This window comes from Cupressus sempervirens, chromosome 3, assembly GCF_028749045.1.
Source record: "Cupressus sempervirens isolate cs-2001-9-10 chromosome 3, ASM2874904v1, whole genome shotgun sequence".
In the NCBI taxonomy this organism is placed as follows: domain Eukaryota; kingdom Viridiplantae; phylum Streptophyta; class Pinopsida; order Cupressales; family Cupressaceae; genus Cupressus; species Cupressus sempervirens.
The window spans coordinates 477,708,940-477,726,229 of NC_143120.1; the positions used below are offsets into that span (position 1 = coordinate 477,708,940).

Below are 17,290 nucleotides of genomic sequence, written 5' to 3' on the forward strand. Positions count from 1 at the left end.
TCCAATGTTTATAAAGTATATTGGTCATTGTTAAACTATTTGATCAGTAAATTAGAACCATCTTTTTTAGATTACACATGGAGAATAGACAATCACCCTGAAATAAAAAGTTAGCAGTTTACTTACAAATTTTGGCTACTTTTAATATGCCATCCCAAGTGTACTTGTACATATATGTCTACCCTCAAGATGTTCGCTTTGAAATTGATTCCCTGCTAAAATATAATTTTCACATTTCTCAATTTTTTCTATAACATAGCATTATAATAAATATTACTATCGGCATAACGACTGCACCTTCTTTTGGTACAAGTGCTAGTTTAATCGTTATTTTGTAACCAGTGGTGAGAATCCTTTTCTAATTTAAGTTGTATGCAGTACATATTCTGTATCCATCAGTCTAGGCCTGGCAATCAAGGCTCGGGAATACAACCCTTGTGAATTTACACACCCAGGATGTATATGCGATCGATCAGAGGAATCTCTGTAGTCATAAATGAGGTTTGTTTATGAGATGTTTAACTCATGAATAGACCTTTTCAATTGGGTTAACAAGTGGAATGATGTTGGGCAAGAACCACCATATATCTTGTAAACATATATTTAGTACCCATTGTAATATTTATGCAAATGGAAGCGGAATAGCTGAGCCATCTAATTATGAGCATTGCGTTTTGAAAGCCAAATAGTTTCTTCAAAATACTAGACAAGCTTTTCAGCATCATAACGTTCGAGGACATGGCGAGCTTCCTCTTCTGTTGCAGGCAGCACTTTACGAATCTTCAATCCACCTTCCAGAGCTTCAGGGTGCACTGTGAATGTGAAATAGAATGTATTGGAGACCTAAACAAAGCAACAAAGATATATTTTATTTTAAATGCCACATCATATTCAAAAGTGCCAGAAATTCATGAGTCTGCCAACTTAGTCGTTAACTAACGAATCAGGTAATACTCATCAGGAAAATGTCACAAAATGACACTATATTATGAAAATACTTGCTGCCTTAGACCAGAATACACTTTTTATTACCGTGCACCCTCCTATGATTTACCTCACTGCTTCTTAATTCAGGTCTTGTCACATGAGCAGTGACTTCAATATTTATGAGTGGTTGTTTTGGATCATCTAGTTGCGTGTATAAAACACAAGATTTAAAACGAAGAAAATCGCCAACATCCACCTGCAAAACCAGTTAGAATAGATTTAGGCCAACTTCTAAACTGGTGCTTCCCACAGGTAAAAAACTTGAATAGTCATATTCCCGCTACAAATTAATTTCACTGAATTGTTATGTTAGCGTCAAACATTTTTTAAAAATCAAAAGTTAAGCATACCACATGCCAGTTCAGGAACCTCTACAGTTGTGAAGTTACTAATTTAACTATCCCATTAATTTCTAAGTACAGCCGATAATTATTTACAAGCATGTTCACAGTTACCCCCAACTAAACTAAAAGAAAGGAGTCACATTTGAATTAAGTCCATTTATGAAGAAGAATAACTCACCGGTCTCAAAAAATCAACATGATCAACTTCCAAAAAGCAAGGAGTCTGACCAACAAAAGCATAACATGTAGAAAATGCAAGTTCAAAAGCTCGATGCATCAAAAACCCACCAAAGATTCGCCCATGTAGATTGCGTTGCTGGGGTTGACAAATCAGAGCATTTTCAAGTCTGGTGTCTTTTATTAGAATGCTATCCCTGTCTGCCAAAGCAGGCATATCACACAGGACACGACCTTCTCTCAATAAATCTCGCAGTCTCTTGCCATCACCATGAAGCCTATGGCCTTGCTCAAATTCCCGTCTTTGTTGTTCTCTTTCTTTCTTCCTCCTCAAATCTCTCGCTTCTCCTTCAGCATATAGTGCTCTCTCTTCTTCTGTTTGTGGCACAAGACGGTTAACAGAAGCTGATTTTCCTGTCTTTGAGTCTCGTGCAACAAATGTAAAATTAGCAGTCAAAGCAACAGAGTTCCCATTTTCAGAGTCCCCTGTAAGACAGCCACACCAAAGTACATGTTGCCTTTTCCAATCAGATCATCGAAAAATATCTCAGTTTGCCAGTCTACATGAAAACTTATATCATAGTATAAACTGAAATAGAAAATTAAAAGAACACAATACGAAATCTTTTGCAAATGATCTAAATTTAGAATAACCATTCCTTCTTTTGTCTACGAATAGATTGAATGTGTAATTCAAATAAGAAACTTGTACTTCATGGTACAGGAAAACATATCTTAAATAGGGGATGACCTTAATGGGCGCAAATAAAACATTTGTCTAAGCACACAACTAATAAGCATTGGCTTCATTCATTTCGCAAGTTCAACTTTAATATAATTATTGAAAATTCACCCTTTTTCTTTAATGCCACAAAGACTATGTGGGATTAATAACCTTTGCACATTTAAATTATCATGACTACAACCAATTTCAAGACTAGTTAAATTGGTCAATCATTACTCTAATGACCTTTTCCTCGTGTGTATCAATCATTATCATAGAGCAAGGGGAACCACAGCCCGGAAAGTCCAATGCTTTGAGCTTGACACTCACTAGCAGACTTTCCAATTGGCAAAGCTTGTTAGCACAAGTCCCTATCTTCATCTCACATTTATTAACAATAAGGGACCAACTCATATCTTTTATATTTTGCAAAGCAATGTGTTTTAATGCTGAATGGATGAGCTCAAGTAGTAAAAGAAAGATCAGTATTTCTATAATGAAGCCCCAATCCGAGATCCCCATAGACCATTTGGAACAACAACATGCAATGCATTGAGTGCAGCTTAGTCCAGCTTACAAAGCCAGAAGAAATACCCTCAGTGAAGATAACTAAGCCAAAACATTACCAACAAAAAAAGGCAACTAACCAAATCAAAGATGTTCATGAAAACAAGATGAAAACTACTTCCAAATCCAACTATATTAAAATTTGATTTTTATAGTCAGTCAAGCTAAAGGACTTGGTGAAGACATATGTGCTGATATTAAAATCGAAAAGAATCCTGTCTACAGGAAAACTGAAGCGTGATCAAGCATCAATTCTTCTTACTAGCAAACAAAATCCACAAATAAAAGTTGTGTAGTGTGAACCAAGTTGTGGCACCTTGGTTTAAAACACAAAATAATGACTACAACTTGTACAAGAGGTATATGCATAAGTTTCTTTATACAGATCGCTACAAAAGGAACACTAGTGAAATCCATTTAAGGCAGATGTTTCTGAGGTCCTGAACAACAGATCTGCTCATTATAAAGTAAACATTTTGCAACAATTCTAGCTTTATATTTCTCTACTTGTTCATCAGATCATAGTTCCCAGACTCAGACTCGGCAAAGCCGGCTCAACTCGTGACTCGGCTATAACTCGAATAGCTTGACAAAATGAAAAAAAAAACCCTTGAACTTATATACTTCTGTTGTTATTATTATATATATATATATATATATATATATAGAGAGAGAGAGAGAGAGAGAGAGAGATTCCATGACTGGCCAAGTCATAAAAACTTGGCAAGGTTTGCTCAGCTCGGCAACTTGGCCTACTTGCACAACTCGCAGAGAGTTATGTTACCTCTGGTTCATCTAAATAAGACTTCACATCTGCCCATTTGCAAGCAGCTAGATTTTTAAAAAAATAATATCTGGAAAGAAATTTCAACATCTAGATTTGATTTATCGCCAAGAAAGGATTAAGAAGATGTTAGCATATCGAATTAGTGTTCACTGTTTCAACTGATCAAGGATGGATCAGGTATTTCAGAACCCAAAGTGGCATCTTCTAAACACTGCAACCTCTGTTCCGTCTACATTTTTATATTCGGGAGATGTTTCAACTTCAAAGTTTGATCTTTCATCAAGGGTGTTAGAGGACATTAGCATATCAGATTAGTATTTATTGTTAAACTGCTGCAGAATGGCTAAAGTACTTTAAAATAAAAAATGGCATCTTCTATAAACTGGAAGCTGTTCACCACCCTTAAATAGATTAGAACTGCATCTCATCAGGAAGATGCGTCACTCCAGAATATAGGGTCACTTTGATTGAACGAAGCATGCATAAATGAAACACTGAATTTGAACTGTAAATTAGCTCTTTTAAATTGATCTCTAAGTCATATAATGTTGTATACATAGATTATCTTGTTTTCATTATTATCAGATTTATGTACAGAAATGATACTATATCTATGGACTTCTGTTCATAAGAGTTAGCATATCGCATTGAGTTACTTGAAATTAGAGGAAGTTAAACAGATCATAGAAAGGAAACTGATATAAGCACACACACTGAAGTACACAAACTGATTTCCCTTAAGAAACAGTGGAAAAACACAAATAAAAGGTGTTGTGCCTCCAATTCACTATCACCAAGAAATGCAATGTCACAAGCTCGTAAAGTAATGGTATACAACTGAACACTATCTTTCATGTTCTATATCTCCAATGCTCTATCCTTTTATGCCTTCTCCTTCTCTGTTCTGCAACTGAACTCTTGCTCTCAAATATCAACACACACACACACCAGTTTCAAAACAGATTTCAGTGGAGAAACTCACAGGGCTCTGCCTCCACACTAAAAACACGAAATGAAAGGGTGCATGCTCAAATGTCAATGGTAGACAAGCATCAAACAACTATCTCCCTTGTTCTTTTTCTCCAATGCTCTGTTCTCTTAGGTATATTCCTTTGCTAATCTACAACAAGAAAACACTCTCAAATGATAACTTGCCCAGCATTTAAAGGACTCTAATCAACCCAGTTATCCAACAAAATGCATTCTGACGAATCCATATTTCAACATATGATAACTTGCTTAGTATTCAAAGGACTACAATGAAACCCAGTTATCCAACAATCAGCATTCCAACCAATCCACATTTCAACATAGGAAGTTTTTTCTCCCTTTATCTCATGCAGCATGCATTCAACCATGGGCAAACATGCGTCAAACAAATCTAACCATTTACAAAAACATGTAAGATGAATTTGGATCTTGTTGGTTCTTGTGACAAAACTAATTATGCAGGAAGTTTGATCAAGTATACTAGAACATGTGCAAACGGATTTGAAACCTCTATACCCATCATTATCACTTGAACAAGACAGCATTTACAAATTATAAACCTAGAGAGAATAAATCCCATGATTTCAATGATCCAAGGATTGCACAAAGTGACAAACCTCTTAATGCCTTTTTATCAGATACACAAGACACACCGCATTTAATGGTGAAACTACATTGCCACTGAGCCCAATTGGATCACAACTCTCAAATTAGATGGCTGTTCTTAGTGCTCCTTGGAAGCTGACCCTTAAATAAATCAACATTCTTGCTCTCCTCTGTGCATCTTCCTCTACTTTTATTGTAACACCAATGTTTTTTTGCAACCCTTCTAAACAAGGTGCCAGTCTTCAAATATAGGTAATATATGACCTATTTCTTCTTCATTTAGGATAGATGGCTGAAAGAGATTTAAGTTTTCCACAATGACTAAATGTTCTCATCAGTGAAAGTGGGTATAACCTCAAAGCATTCTCAATATCTCATGTATCTCAAAAGGATTCCTTATGGCCTTGAGCCTTCTTTGCTTTCCTATGCATAGTTATGCTCTGTCTTGTAATCTAGACTTTGTGCTTGGTTCCATGCTGAGCATGTCGTACCTTCCTTCTGACTCCTTGATCTTACTTTGCACTTGTAAGTGGATACAATTCACGTTTTCTGTGAACCTTGAGGCTCTTGAATTTCTGAACCTGATGTTTTTTTATCCCATTGCCATGTGCCCCTTTAGAAAGGATCAAAAGAATTAATTGGCAAATACCCAAAACATTTTCCAAATAAGGCTTATTATTTGATGCATGCACAAGATTTTTATGAAAATGTCAGCTATGTCATATCGCATTCAATGTCTTAGGATGCTTCCTACATAGTCTTCCAAGAGCTAAACCAATGTCCTATCACATTTGAGTTTGACCATGTATTTGCTGACAAAATATTGTAGACATCTTCAACTTGGTGTTCATCTTCTTCTGCAAAGCAATCCAAAATCCAAGATCTGCCAAGAACCTCAAATACCTATAATAAAAAAATGGAAATAGGCACATCAAAGTACACATAGAGGTTGTTAGAAATGGAGTTAGGCACCAAAGCGCGCATAAACATTTATGTAAAACAACTCATCTGCTTCATGCCCCATGATTCTTTTCTATTTTGAATCCACTGTAGTGATGAACTAGGGCTATGTCCAATCCACCAAAGATGGCTCAAAAGTTTCTGTCCTCAGGTTTGAAATGGAAGATGTAAACTCTCTCAATGTTTCTCCAAGAGAAACCCAAATTCTCCAAACAAAACAATAATCCAAGCATGCTCGAAATGAGCTCTTCATCCTTCTTTTATGCTCAAAACAATGACTCTTCAGTTTCCTTCTCATGTGCTTTTGTCTTTTTCCTCCTTGCCACCTTTAATCCACTTTATAATATTGATTTGACCCATTTTATAATTTTGCATTAAGCTGCCTTAAGCCAAAATTAATATTTTATGAATTTGGCTTCAGAATTCCTAATGTCCCAAAAAGAGGACATTACAACTCCTCCCTCCTCGAGATTGTTTGTCCCCAAGCAATCAGTACCAGGATCCCATATAATTCTGAAAGTAAGCCTGTAGCCCAATCTGAAAAGTACTGCTTCACCCATCCCTTGCGTTGCTTTGATTAAAACTGCTCCAGGCCCCATACTATGTAGTCACACATCAATACATTGCTGAAGTAAAGCGCTAATCATACCAATACCAAGATCCCACACTATAATACTATCACGACCATCAGACATGAGGAGATATAAATGTCTCAAGGAGCTATTAATACTGGACAACTCTCCATCTGTGAGTGATCTCCCATGGAAATGCATATTGATCTCCATCATAACTGTCCATCCTAAAGTATTGTTGAAGGAATCAAACTCCTCAATAGCTGAAATCAATACCAAAGGTGTAGAGAGGTCATTAACTTCGTCATCAGTCTGAAATACACTTGGATATGTCACTATCATGAGTAAAGAAGGACTAAGAACCCATCCTCTATAATCAAATTATAACTCCCATCAATTCTCAACCAAGATCTATTCAGCTGGGGAAGCAAGGAATCTATCCAACTCATGTGTAAATCAGAAACTAAAACCATATGCAAGTTGATCAGAGAATGAGAAACAGTGTTAAATCTGAAAATCGGGTCACTCCACCAATCCTGTGAACAAAACTCACTGCTAGGAACTACAACTGGGTCCTACATCCTCCAGTCAAGGTCATCCTCATCGCAGAAATCATCAAGATCCTTTGGATTCAGCTCAAAAAGTGGATTATCGAATGTCCAGTCGACATCCACCTCAAGCAAGGAATTGTCTACTAGATTAATATAATCAAAAAAACTGTTACTTGATCTCTTGGGGCAGCTATCCAAGTAATAAGTCTGATAATGCTATCAAGTTCCTTAATCACTTCTTTGAAAAACGTATGCCCTCCTTTATCCTCTTGTTCGCCAGATTGTTTGTTGATAATAATCTAATATTTTGCTTCATGAAGAGCAACAAGTGTATTATCCAATGCCTTATGAGCAACAATAAGCTCCTTGTTGAGCCTATTAACCTCATCTTCTTTTTCTCTCAATCGCTTAGCATATGTTCCAGCAACCTTTATTATGGAATCTTTGTCTGAAAGTAGACATTAGTAATCTGAATTCATAGTCTCCAAGGCTACTATAACCCTTTGTACATCAGCAACATCAGAATCACTTTCCATTCCCTTTTTCCTCTTTTGCATTTGTGCCTTCCCGTAGAAATCCTCAACGATCTTGTGAATATAATCATAACACACTAAGGCTGCAACAATCATATTTTCATCAACTTTCAGCTATTTTTTCAAAGAATCATTGTCACTCTGGCATGCATTTTCTAGTTGGTCATCCATAACACCATCCTGAAATTCTGGTTTTGATTGTTCTACTAAATCACTATCATGTATAGGTGAGTTATGTCATAAAAATTACACAATTCATCAGTCCTCACAAGGACATCATCAATGTCATCATAGGCTTCAAGCTCCATGTTTGATCGATTTGTGTGCAATGACATGGTGGCTGTCATGTCATCATTTTTAAGTAAATTTTCATCATCTAAAGTCTCCAACACGCTCTCTCTTCCAATTAGACCATTCTCTTCAAGATGCTTGTCTATAACCACCTCTAAGTCACCAATATAGAGAGTAACATAATCCATACCAGCATTTGTGCGTTGTAAGTGCAAAGTTGTGAGATCTTCATCTTCTTCATTTCTGGCCTGAATTTCTCTCTGTCTTAACTCCATTATACTTCTCACAATGTGATTAGGTGTCCAAGTTTGCTGGCATGTTCAAAAAAAAGTCCTCCTGTCATTTGATTTTTGCTCATTTTTAGAGATCCCTCAACTTATATGCCTGCTGAAATTACCTCACATTCAGTCGTAAACTCTTTGAACATGTCCAACTTATGTTCAATCAGTTCCTCCACAAGCTTGAAAGCCATTATTGAGATTATGTTCTTCCTTCTCCAATTAGCCAACAAATCTGATTTTAATTGCTTACATATGTCATCGTTCTCATCAAGGATTAATGACATGATAGTTTTAATGCAAGCCTTCACAATGTCTAAATGATGCTTCCTATATCCACTTAAGAAACCATAAAACATTTGAAGTATAATTGAGAAGAAGGGGGGGGGGGGGGGTTGGTGTGAATCAGTTATGCATTTAAAACAACTCTCAGTATATTAATTTTGAAATATGTAAACAATAGATGCAACAACAATAGAAAGATAAAAGTTCCTGGAAACACAATAACACCAAATATGTTAACTAGGAAAACCCAGATGGAAATGATGCCCACAAGATGATGTACTAATATAAAAGTTCCTTGTGAAAGGATAGACCGTGTTAGGAGTCAATAAAATACAATCAATACATATGAGTCCTTGTTAGAAGACTTTGAATCTCTGTTAGGCGTTGAAAAGAAGACAACTAAACCCACTGTCCAAATAGCCTCAATACTATTCTTCTTGAATAATACAAGTATGAAATAACAATTGTCCAACCAGCAACTTATCTTGCCAAATCAGTTCCTTTTAAGCTCATCGTGCATCAACATTTCTACCTCTATAACTCTGTCAGTCTTTATAGAATAATCAGTATGTTGATCTCAATGACAAACATAGTCATGAATGCAACACATAAGCTCTGAATAATGTCTTCAGCAATGCTAATATGCTCCCCCATAGGAATATCACCAGCATTCATGTTAACAATCTCCCCCTTTGGCATTGATGGCAACACAAATGAAAAACATCTAAGTTTAACGAATACCAAATATGTTTCTTCCTCATCTGCCTTTGCTCCCCCATTCATGTTGCTCATGAATGTAAACATACATCTCAATCTCAAACAAGTTGTAAAGAGTTTTCCATGTTCAAATTACAACCATACAGTAATCAGCAATCAATATCAGCAGCTAATATACACAAGGAAGGTTTTAATCTCCCCCATACATCAACATCTTTCTTCCAAAGGATAATCTCTCTCCCAAAGGATGTAAACGATATTTTTCATGTACATGTCTCTCCCCCATTGACATCAATGACAAAGGTACCATTATCTCAATTCTCGAAGTTTAATCATTTCCAAAACAATATGTTCAAGCTCCAGCGTCCAAAAACACTATTGAATACCAATACCAAAAGTCCTCAATGACAACTCAAATACACATACTCCCCCATAGGAGAAGCATCAAGCATCCAGTTCAAATAATAATAGTGCTCAACTATTGGCTGGACTGATGTAATCTCTACATCAACTACTCTAAAGTAAGTTGGGGTATAACCCCAAGCATACCTCTCAAATACACAAACGTGTCCTTAGCCAAAGGTTTTGTAAATATATCTGCTATCTGCTCCTTTGTACTAACATATTCCAATTTGATTTCTTTCTCTACAACTTTCTCTCTCTTATAGTGATACTTAATAGATATATGCTTTCTCTTTGAATGTAATACTGAATTCTTTGACATACTTATGGTACTTGTGTGTTATCACAATGTATGATAGCAGGCTCAGTGAACTCTATTCCAATGTCTTTCGACATATGCTTCATCCAAATAATCTCATTACAATTATCTGTTGCTGCTACATACTCTGCATGCACTTTGTGAAATGCATCATGTTTCTTGCTCAGACAAGAAACCAATCTTCCTCCCAAGAAGAATGCTCCATGACTAGTGCTCTTTCTGTCATCTACACTTCCTGCCCAATCAGCATCAGTGTATACACATAAAGTAAAATCATGTGATCTATCATACCATAACCCATAATCAAGTGTGTCTTTCAAACATCCAAAACTTCTTCTTACTATTGTATAATGTCTCTTTAGAAACTGCCTAAAATCTTGCCACAATTCCAACTACATTAGCTATATCAGGTCTAGTATAAGTCGAATACTACAATCCACCAATCATAGATTTGTACTTCTATTCAATAGTAGAAGATTCATCTTTGCTAGATAAAGTACAACCAGTTACCATAGGTGTTCCAACAGGTTTACAACTTTCCAATCCAAATCTTTTCAACAAATATTTAAGATACTTTGTTTGTGATATAAAAATGTTATCTTTGTTCTATACAATTTGCAATCCCAAGAAGCATTTCATCTCTCCAATCATACTCATCTTAAATTATTTCTCCGTTTCTTCTGAAAATGCCTCGCTTCATCATTACCTCCAAAAATAATGTCATCTACAGATACTACAACAATCAGTAAGTCTTTATCATTCTTTCTCAGATACAAGTTACTATCAACATTAACTTTCATAAATCCCAAACTTGTCAAGTGTTTATCCAATCTTGCATACCAGGCTCTAGATGCTTGTTTCAATCCATACAGTGCCTTCTTTAAAATGAAAACCATATCCTCTTTATTTGCCAAAAGAAAACCATCAGGTTGTTCAATGTATACGGCTTCTTCTAGGTCTCCATTTGGAAAAGTTGATTTAACATCCATTTGATAAACTTTAAAGTTCTTGTTAGCCGAAAGTGCTAAACACATTCTTACTATTTCTAATCTAACAATACGTGCAAAAGTTCCTACAAAATCAATTCCTTCTTGCTGTAAATATCCTTTGCATCCAATCTTGCTTTGTTTCTCACAACTTCACCTTGTTCATTTATCTTGTTTCTAAATACCCAATTAGCTCCAATAACATTCTAGTCTTTAGGTCTAGGAACCAATTCTCAAGTCTTATTCTTTTCAATCTGATCTAATTCCTCTTCCATAGCTTTTATCCAATAATCATCTTTACAAGCTTCATCAGCATTCTTAGGTTCAAGTTGAGAAATTAAACATAATCCTTCATGTACCTTGTTCCTTGTCATAACTCTTTTGTCCTTACTTCCAATTATATGTTCAGCAATGTGATTCTTTGTCAGATTTCTATTAGGTATCACTTGTTCAATTCTGATATTTTCTCTAGGTTTTGATCTAGGTCTTCTCTTTGTAATTCAATCTACAAATCAGTGTGGGTTTCAAAAAATAATTCCTGCTCAACATTCTTCTAGTTAGTTTCCTCATCGGGATTATAGTCGAGTATCCTTTCTTGAATTCTAAATTTTTCATCAACTCTCATATTAACACTCTCAATTATAGTCTTCAATCTCTAATTAAAAAATCCATATGCTTTGTTTTTCAATGAATATCCAAGAAACATTCCTACATCACTCGTAGAATCAAACTCTCCAATATCATCATCTCTCTTTATATAGCATTCACTTCCAAAGATTTTAAAGTACTTCACAGTAGGTGCATGTCCAAACCAAGTTCATAAGGGGTCTTACCAATGCCTTGTCTGATTTGCACTCTATTCATAATATATACTGTTGTATTTACTACTTCTCTCTAAAAGATATGTGATACATAGTTTTCTAACATCATTGCTCGTGCTACTTCAGTCATTGATCTGTTTCTCCTTTCTGCTATCCCATTCTACTTTGGTGTCTTAAGGGCTCAAAGTTCTCTTAATACCATTATCTTCACAAAAGATGTTAAACTCGTTTGAAATAAATTCTCCTCCTCTATCAAAATCTCAAGCATTTAATCTTCAAACCAGATTCATTCTCAACTCTACTCTTAAATATCCTGAAATTCTATAGAGCTCCAAATTTATATCTAAAAAATGCAACCCACATCATTCTAGTGAAATCATCAATAAGTAGCATAAAATACCTTTCACCATAGAAAGCTCTAGTCCTTGTAGGACCACTCAAATTTTTATGAATAATCTCCAACTTCGCTGAAGTAGTAAGCCTTTTGCTTGGAAAAGAACTTTTCTTCTGTTTTGCCCACAAACATTCTTTGCACATCATGTTAGTAGGTTTCACAATATTAGGCAAGTCTCTAACTGCAAATGTATCACTAACCTTCAGAGTGTTATCAAAGTTAATATGACAAAATCTCTTATGCCATCACCGTCATCCACCTTAGCAACTAAACATGTCATTTCAATAGGATTCAACTAAAATGCATTACTTGTCGTTCTAGTACTAGTACCAATCAATGTGTCATTCTTATCCTTGATAATACAAGTCTTCTCTATAAACTACAACTAATATCCCTTTACCAACAAGTTGTCCAACACTCAAAAAATTATGTTTCAAACCATCCACAAAGTAAAAATCTTCGATGTTAGTCTTTCCATCAAGTGTGATAGATCCTTTTCCTTTTATGTGACATGTTGCATTATTTCCAACTCTAACTATTCCACCATCATAACTATTGAAATCAACAAATTTGTTCATGTCTCATGTCATATGATGGGAACAACCACTATCTATAATCTAATCATACTTTTTCTTTTTAACTTGGGATACTATCGCTCTTTCTTCTTTTATTTCTTCTTTTTCAAGGCTCTCTTCTTTAATAGCAACAAATCCAATTTCATCATCACATTTAAGAAGTCTACCATTTTGAAATCAAATTCACCATCCTCATTAACATAAAAGCAATCCTTAGGTACTCTTGATTTATAGGGCTTTCTAGGCTTACGTTTTTTTTCTCTTTTAAGAAATTTAGAAGAATAATGACCAAATTCTTTACATGTCCAACAAACAAGAATTTTGTTACCTTTAGTTTGTCTCTTCATAAGCAAGGCAAGTCCTTCAATCTTCTTGTCTTCTTCATCCTTTGTTCAGCTTTTACTAGCATAGTCTCCACTTGTACTTGCGCTTCTTGTCAACATAGGTTTGTCTCTTTGTACACTGAAAGCAGTCTCTACTCTAGGCAATTCTCCACTTTGTTTCATCCACATTTCAGATGTCTGCAATCTCATAAGAAGAGTTTCTTTTGTAAAGTTAGGTGTGCAAGGAATAACTTGTTCAATCATTTGTGTTGTCTATTTATAAGCAGGTGTCAAGGTCTTCAATATTTTCCATACAACTTCATCTTCTGACTTTTCTCCTCCACAATTCTTTATTCCTGTGACAGTCTCTGATATTCTAGCAAAATATCCTCTTATGGTTTTGTCTTCCAACATCTTAGCATCTTGAAATAAACATGTCCAACTCTGTAATCTAGCCTTCTTAGCATGTCTATCACCCTTAAATGTACTTTGTAAAACATTCCAAAACTCATTAACAAGTCTTAAAGATTTTACCTCTCCATATTAAGTTTCAGGAAGAGTTGATAACAATGCTTCTCTAGCAAACATATTTTGCATGAATAGATCTTTTTGTGTTTCCTCACAACCTTCAAGCTTGTCTTCTTCAATCACAGCTTTAGTCTTTGTAGTAACCAACCAAAATTCCAGACCCATGCATAGCAAGTGTGTCTTTATCTTTTCTTTCCACATATTATAGTTAACTCCATCAAACTTCGAACTATCTATCTTGAAATACATCATAGATCTCCTTAAGTTGTTAAGCTTTTTCTTTAAGCACTTGATGCTCTAATAGCAATTGTTGGAAAGTAAAGTCCACCAAGATAACAAAGAGGGAGGGAGGGGGTGAATCGATTATACATTTAAAACAACTCTCAATATCTTTATTAATCCTCCGCTTCCATAACTACCTCAACAAGAACCACCTCTTCCTCAATAAGAACTACCACCTTTCCACTCGGTCTTGCCTTTCTCATCACATTTCCACTTGGTTTTACCCTTATCTTGTGCAACATTCTCAGATCTGGTATTTTCTCCATAACATCTACCTCTACCTCTTTGAAATCTTCCTCCTCTACCTCTTTGTCTTTGCTCATGCTCCAAAGTCAAGATCTCCTCAGATTTCAAGGCATATTGATATGCATCTTCCACACTATCCAGTTTCACAAAACTGATTTCATCTTAAATTGCAGTTCTCAAACCATTCAAATATCTAGCCACTTTCTCTATCTCATCATCAACATGTCCAAATCTAATGTCCAACCTCTAGAATTCCTCAGTAGACTCTTTCACTCATATCCTTTTGCCTCAAATTTTTTGTATCTTCCTCAACAAATTGACTTGATAATCAACAGGGAGGAACTTCTTCTTCAATTTATTAACCATCTTCAACCATGTCCTAGTCTTCTCCTTTCCTTTCCTTCGTCTATCAATTTACAAATGTTCCCACCAAAGTGAAGCATGGCCCTTCAACTTGATGGCTGCTATCTTTACATTTCTATAATTAGGGGTGCCCATCTCAAAGATCCAATCGAACAAAGTGTTGGTATCCAATCTTCCATCATAACTTGTAACCTCAACAGAAGGCTTAAAATGTGCCCTAGACAAAACTCTCAATAGGTTTTCCTCATTAGATTCCACCTTCGGTTCAAGCTTAGGGTTTGGTGCTCCATCATCACTCACATCATCAAGATGTACTCCTCTTGTTTGGGTTGACTCAAAAGCAACAAGTCTGGCTACAATTTGTCTCAAGATGTCCATAATGACATTATCAGCACTTCCTCTACCACAAACCATTTTGAGAACAGGTTCCTGCAAGATCATAACCCTGTACAAGTTATAGGTCAAATCTCAGCTCTGCCACCCTATAACCGAATTCACTTAGGGTTCTACACGATCCAATCTCCACAAGGATAAAACTTCACTCTAATACTACTTGACGCAAGGTGAAATGAAAACTAGGGCCAAAGGCATGCCTAGCAATCAACCAACCTTGCAGAGTTAACATGACGGAAGCGAATCACAAGAGACAATGCCAGAAAGGAGAGAGAACCAAGAATTTTTCATTGATTCATCAAATTTCCATCATACATGCGCAGCTATGAGGCCTTCCGGGTTACGGCCAATACAAAGATTCAAATACACAGGAAAATAACCTCTAACATGCGAGATCTATGATCTCGTTTTACAGATTCTAATTCCCCTTATCTCATGCCTAGATCTAGACCAAGACCCTTTATTTATACTTGCCAAAACGACTTACAGAAGATTCTAGATCATCATATGAAGAAGGTTGACCTCATAATTGTCCACACGTATCCCAATGATTGATCCCAATACATTAAATTATGGCCTCAAATTAAATACACAAGTCATCTCACAAATGAGAACCAAACAGACAACTTAGTGAAAGACATCACCGAACAACAACAACAACAAAGGTCATCGAGGTACTCAGTGAATACAGAACAAAACACTCAGTGAAAGAAGAAACTGAGCCACTTAGTAAATGAAGGCAAAATCACCTTCACTGAGCCAATCAACAACGAAGTCACAGAGCAGGTCCACAAGTATAATCGAGCACACATCTACTAAGCAGGATAGCAATGCAACTCAGGATGCTCCTGCATCAACTATGCCAACAGTTGGAGAGATTACAATCGTATCACTATCTAATTGTAATCTTCATCTGTGTTTGAGAGGGTCAACTCACTTGCCTGACATCAGTACTTGACTTTTCTAAGTACTTTTTCCCTGAAAGTACAAAAAGGAAACAACTAAACTAAAACAAAATGGACAAAAGAAACCATGATAGATATATGAGTACCAAGTAGGATTTCACAAAGGATAACGATTAGAAAGGAGGTTCAACACAAGGTAAGTTCGATATACAATAGTGATGAAAGAAAGAAAACGCACTTTGCCATACGAAGAAATATGCTACCTAAACGCATTCAAACTAAGATACTAGGGTGTGATTGTATTTTATCCTTTACATATATCAAAAGTACTCTAAGGAAATACCAATTTCATATTCAAGAAATTGATAACGATAACTGAAAAATACATCTAAGACATCTAAGGCACATGAATCAAATGCATTATCGGTTATTCTTTTAAAAATATACAAGTTCAAACCTTTAAGTGTGAAGTATAAACATAAAGTTCTATGTAAATATGTAGAGTTTTTCCTTTGCCAATGTTCTCCTCTTCCTTTACACTACAAAATGTCTTATGTTTATAAGCTTACTCTAACAATTAACTTGACCCTTTAGGGTTGGTAACCAACTAAGTTAGAGTGTCGTAGTTATTCCTGCCTTTACATCCAACTCTAACTTTTACAAAATTGAAAGCAAAAGCCGTAACTTTTAGAAAAATAAAATTCAAACTCCTAATAGAAATCAAAATTGGACCAAGAGGATGCAAAAAGTTAAGCTTTTGGCTAAACTCATGAAAAAAGAGTTATGACCAAAAAAATGTAAAAAGCTAGTGTTTTGGAAAAACTCATGCAAAAAAGTTGGAGTTTGAAAATATTTATCCTAAAAAGTTGGGGTTTGGAAAAAAATTTTGCAAAAAAGTTCAGATTTTAAGAATTTTTCTCTCAAAATTTTAATGTGTTGTGAGGTTTTCACACATTGCCCCAAAATCTTGGGGACTCCCTTTTTAATCTCCTTTAGGGCCAGTGGAGAAGGTTAGATGTATTTTTTCACCCGGTTTCAACTTAATTTTCCAGAGCTATCAGTTCTATCCTTAGGCCGAATAAGTTCAAGATTGATTTCAACTTGGCAGGATAAGATTGTGAATTTTGTACTTAGACGATTTCTTTTGAAAATTTGGATTTAATTGTAAATTTGAATGATTTTCAAATAAGGAAATTTTTCGTTAGACTTAGGTTCTTGGAAAATCTTTTTTTTTTTGGGTGAAATAGAATTTAATTTTGTAAGATGAAGTTAAATTGCAAAATCGATTTTTACTCTAGAGGCAATTTTATTTTTTGTCATAAAATTTTAATTATTTAGCAAAATCGATTTAGAGGAAAATTGCAAAAATTGGCTTTAATAGATT

General features: G+C 35.4%; 1 protein-coding gene across 1 annotated transcript in view; it reads right to left on the minus strand.

Annotated features, from left to right (window-relative positions):
* Positions 1-208: 208 nt before the first annotated feature.
* LOC149567230 (acyl-coenzyme A thioesterase 2, chloroplastic-like) overlaps positions 209-17,290 on the minus strand; it is a 69,905-nt gene continuing 52,823 nt past the window's right edge. Inside the window, exons 3-5 of the mRNA XM_089820410.1 lie at positions 1,510-1,994; positions 1,055-1,183; positions 209-843 (exon numbers count right to left, since the gene is read on the minus strand). Coding sequence (XP_089676536.1) covers positions 703-843; positions 1,055-1,183; positions 1,510-1,994 — 755 coding nt within the window. The 3' untranslated portion in view covers positions 209-702. The remainder of the gene's footprint in view (positions 844-1,054; positions 1,184-1,509; positions 1,995-17,290) is intronic.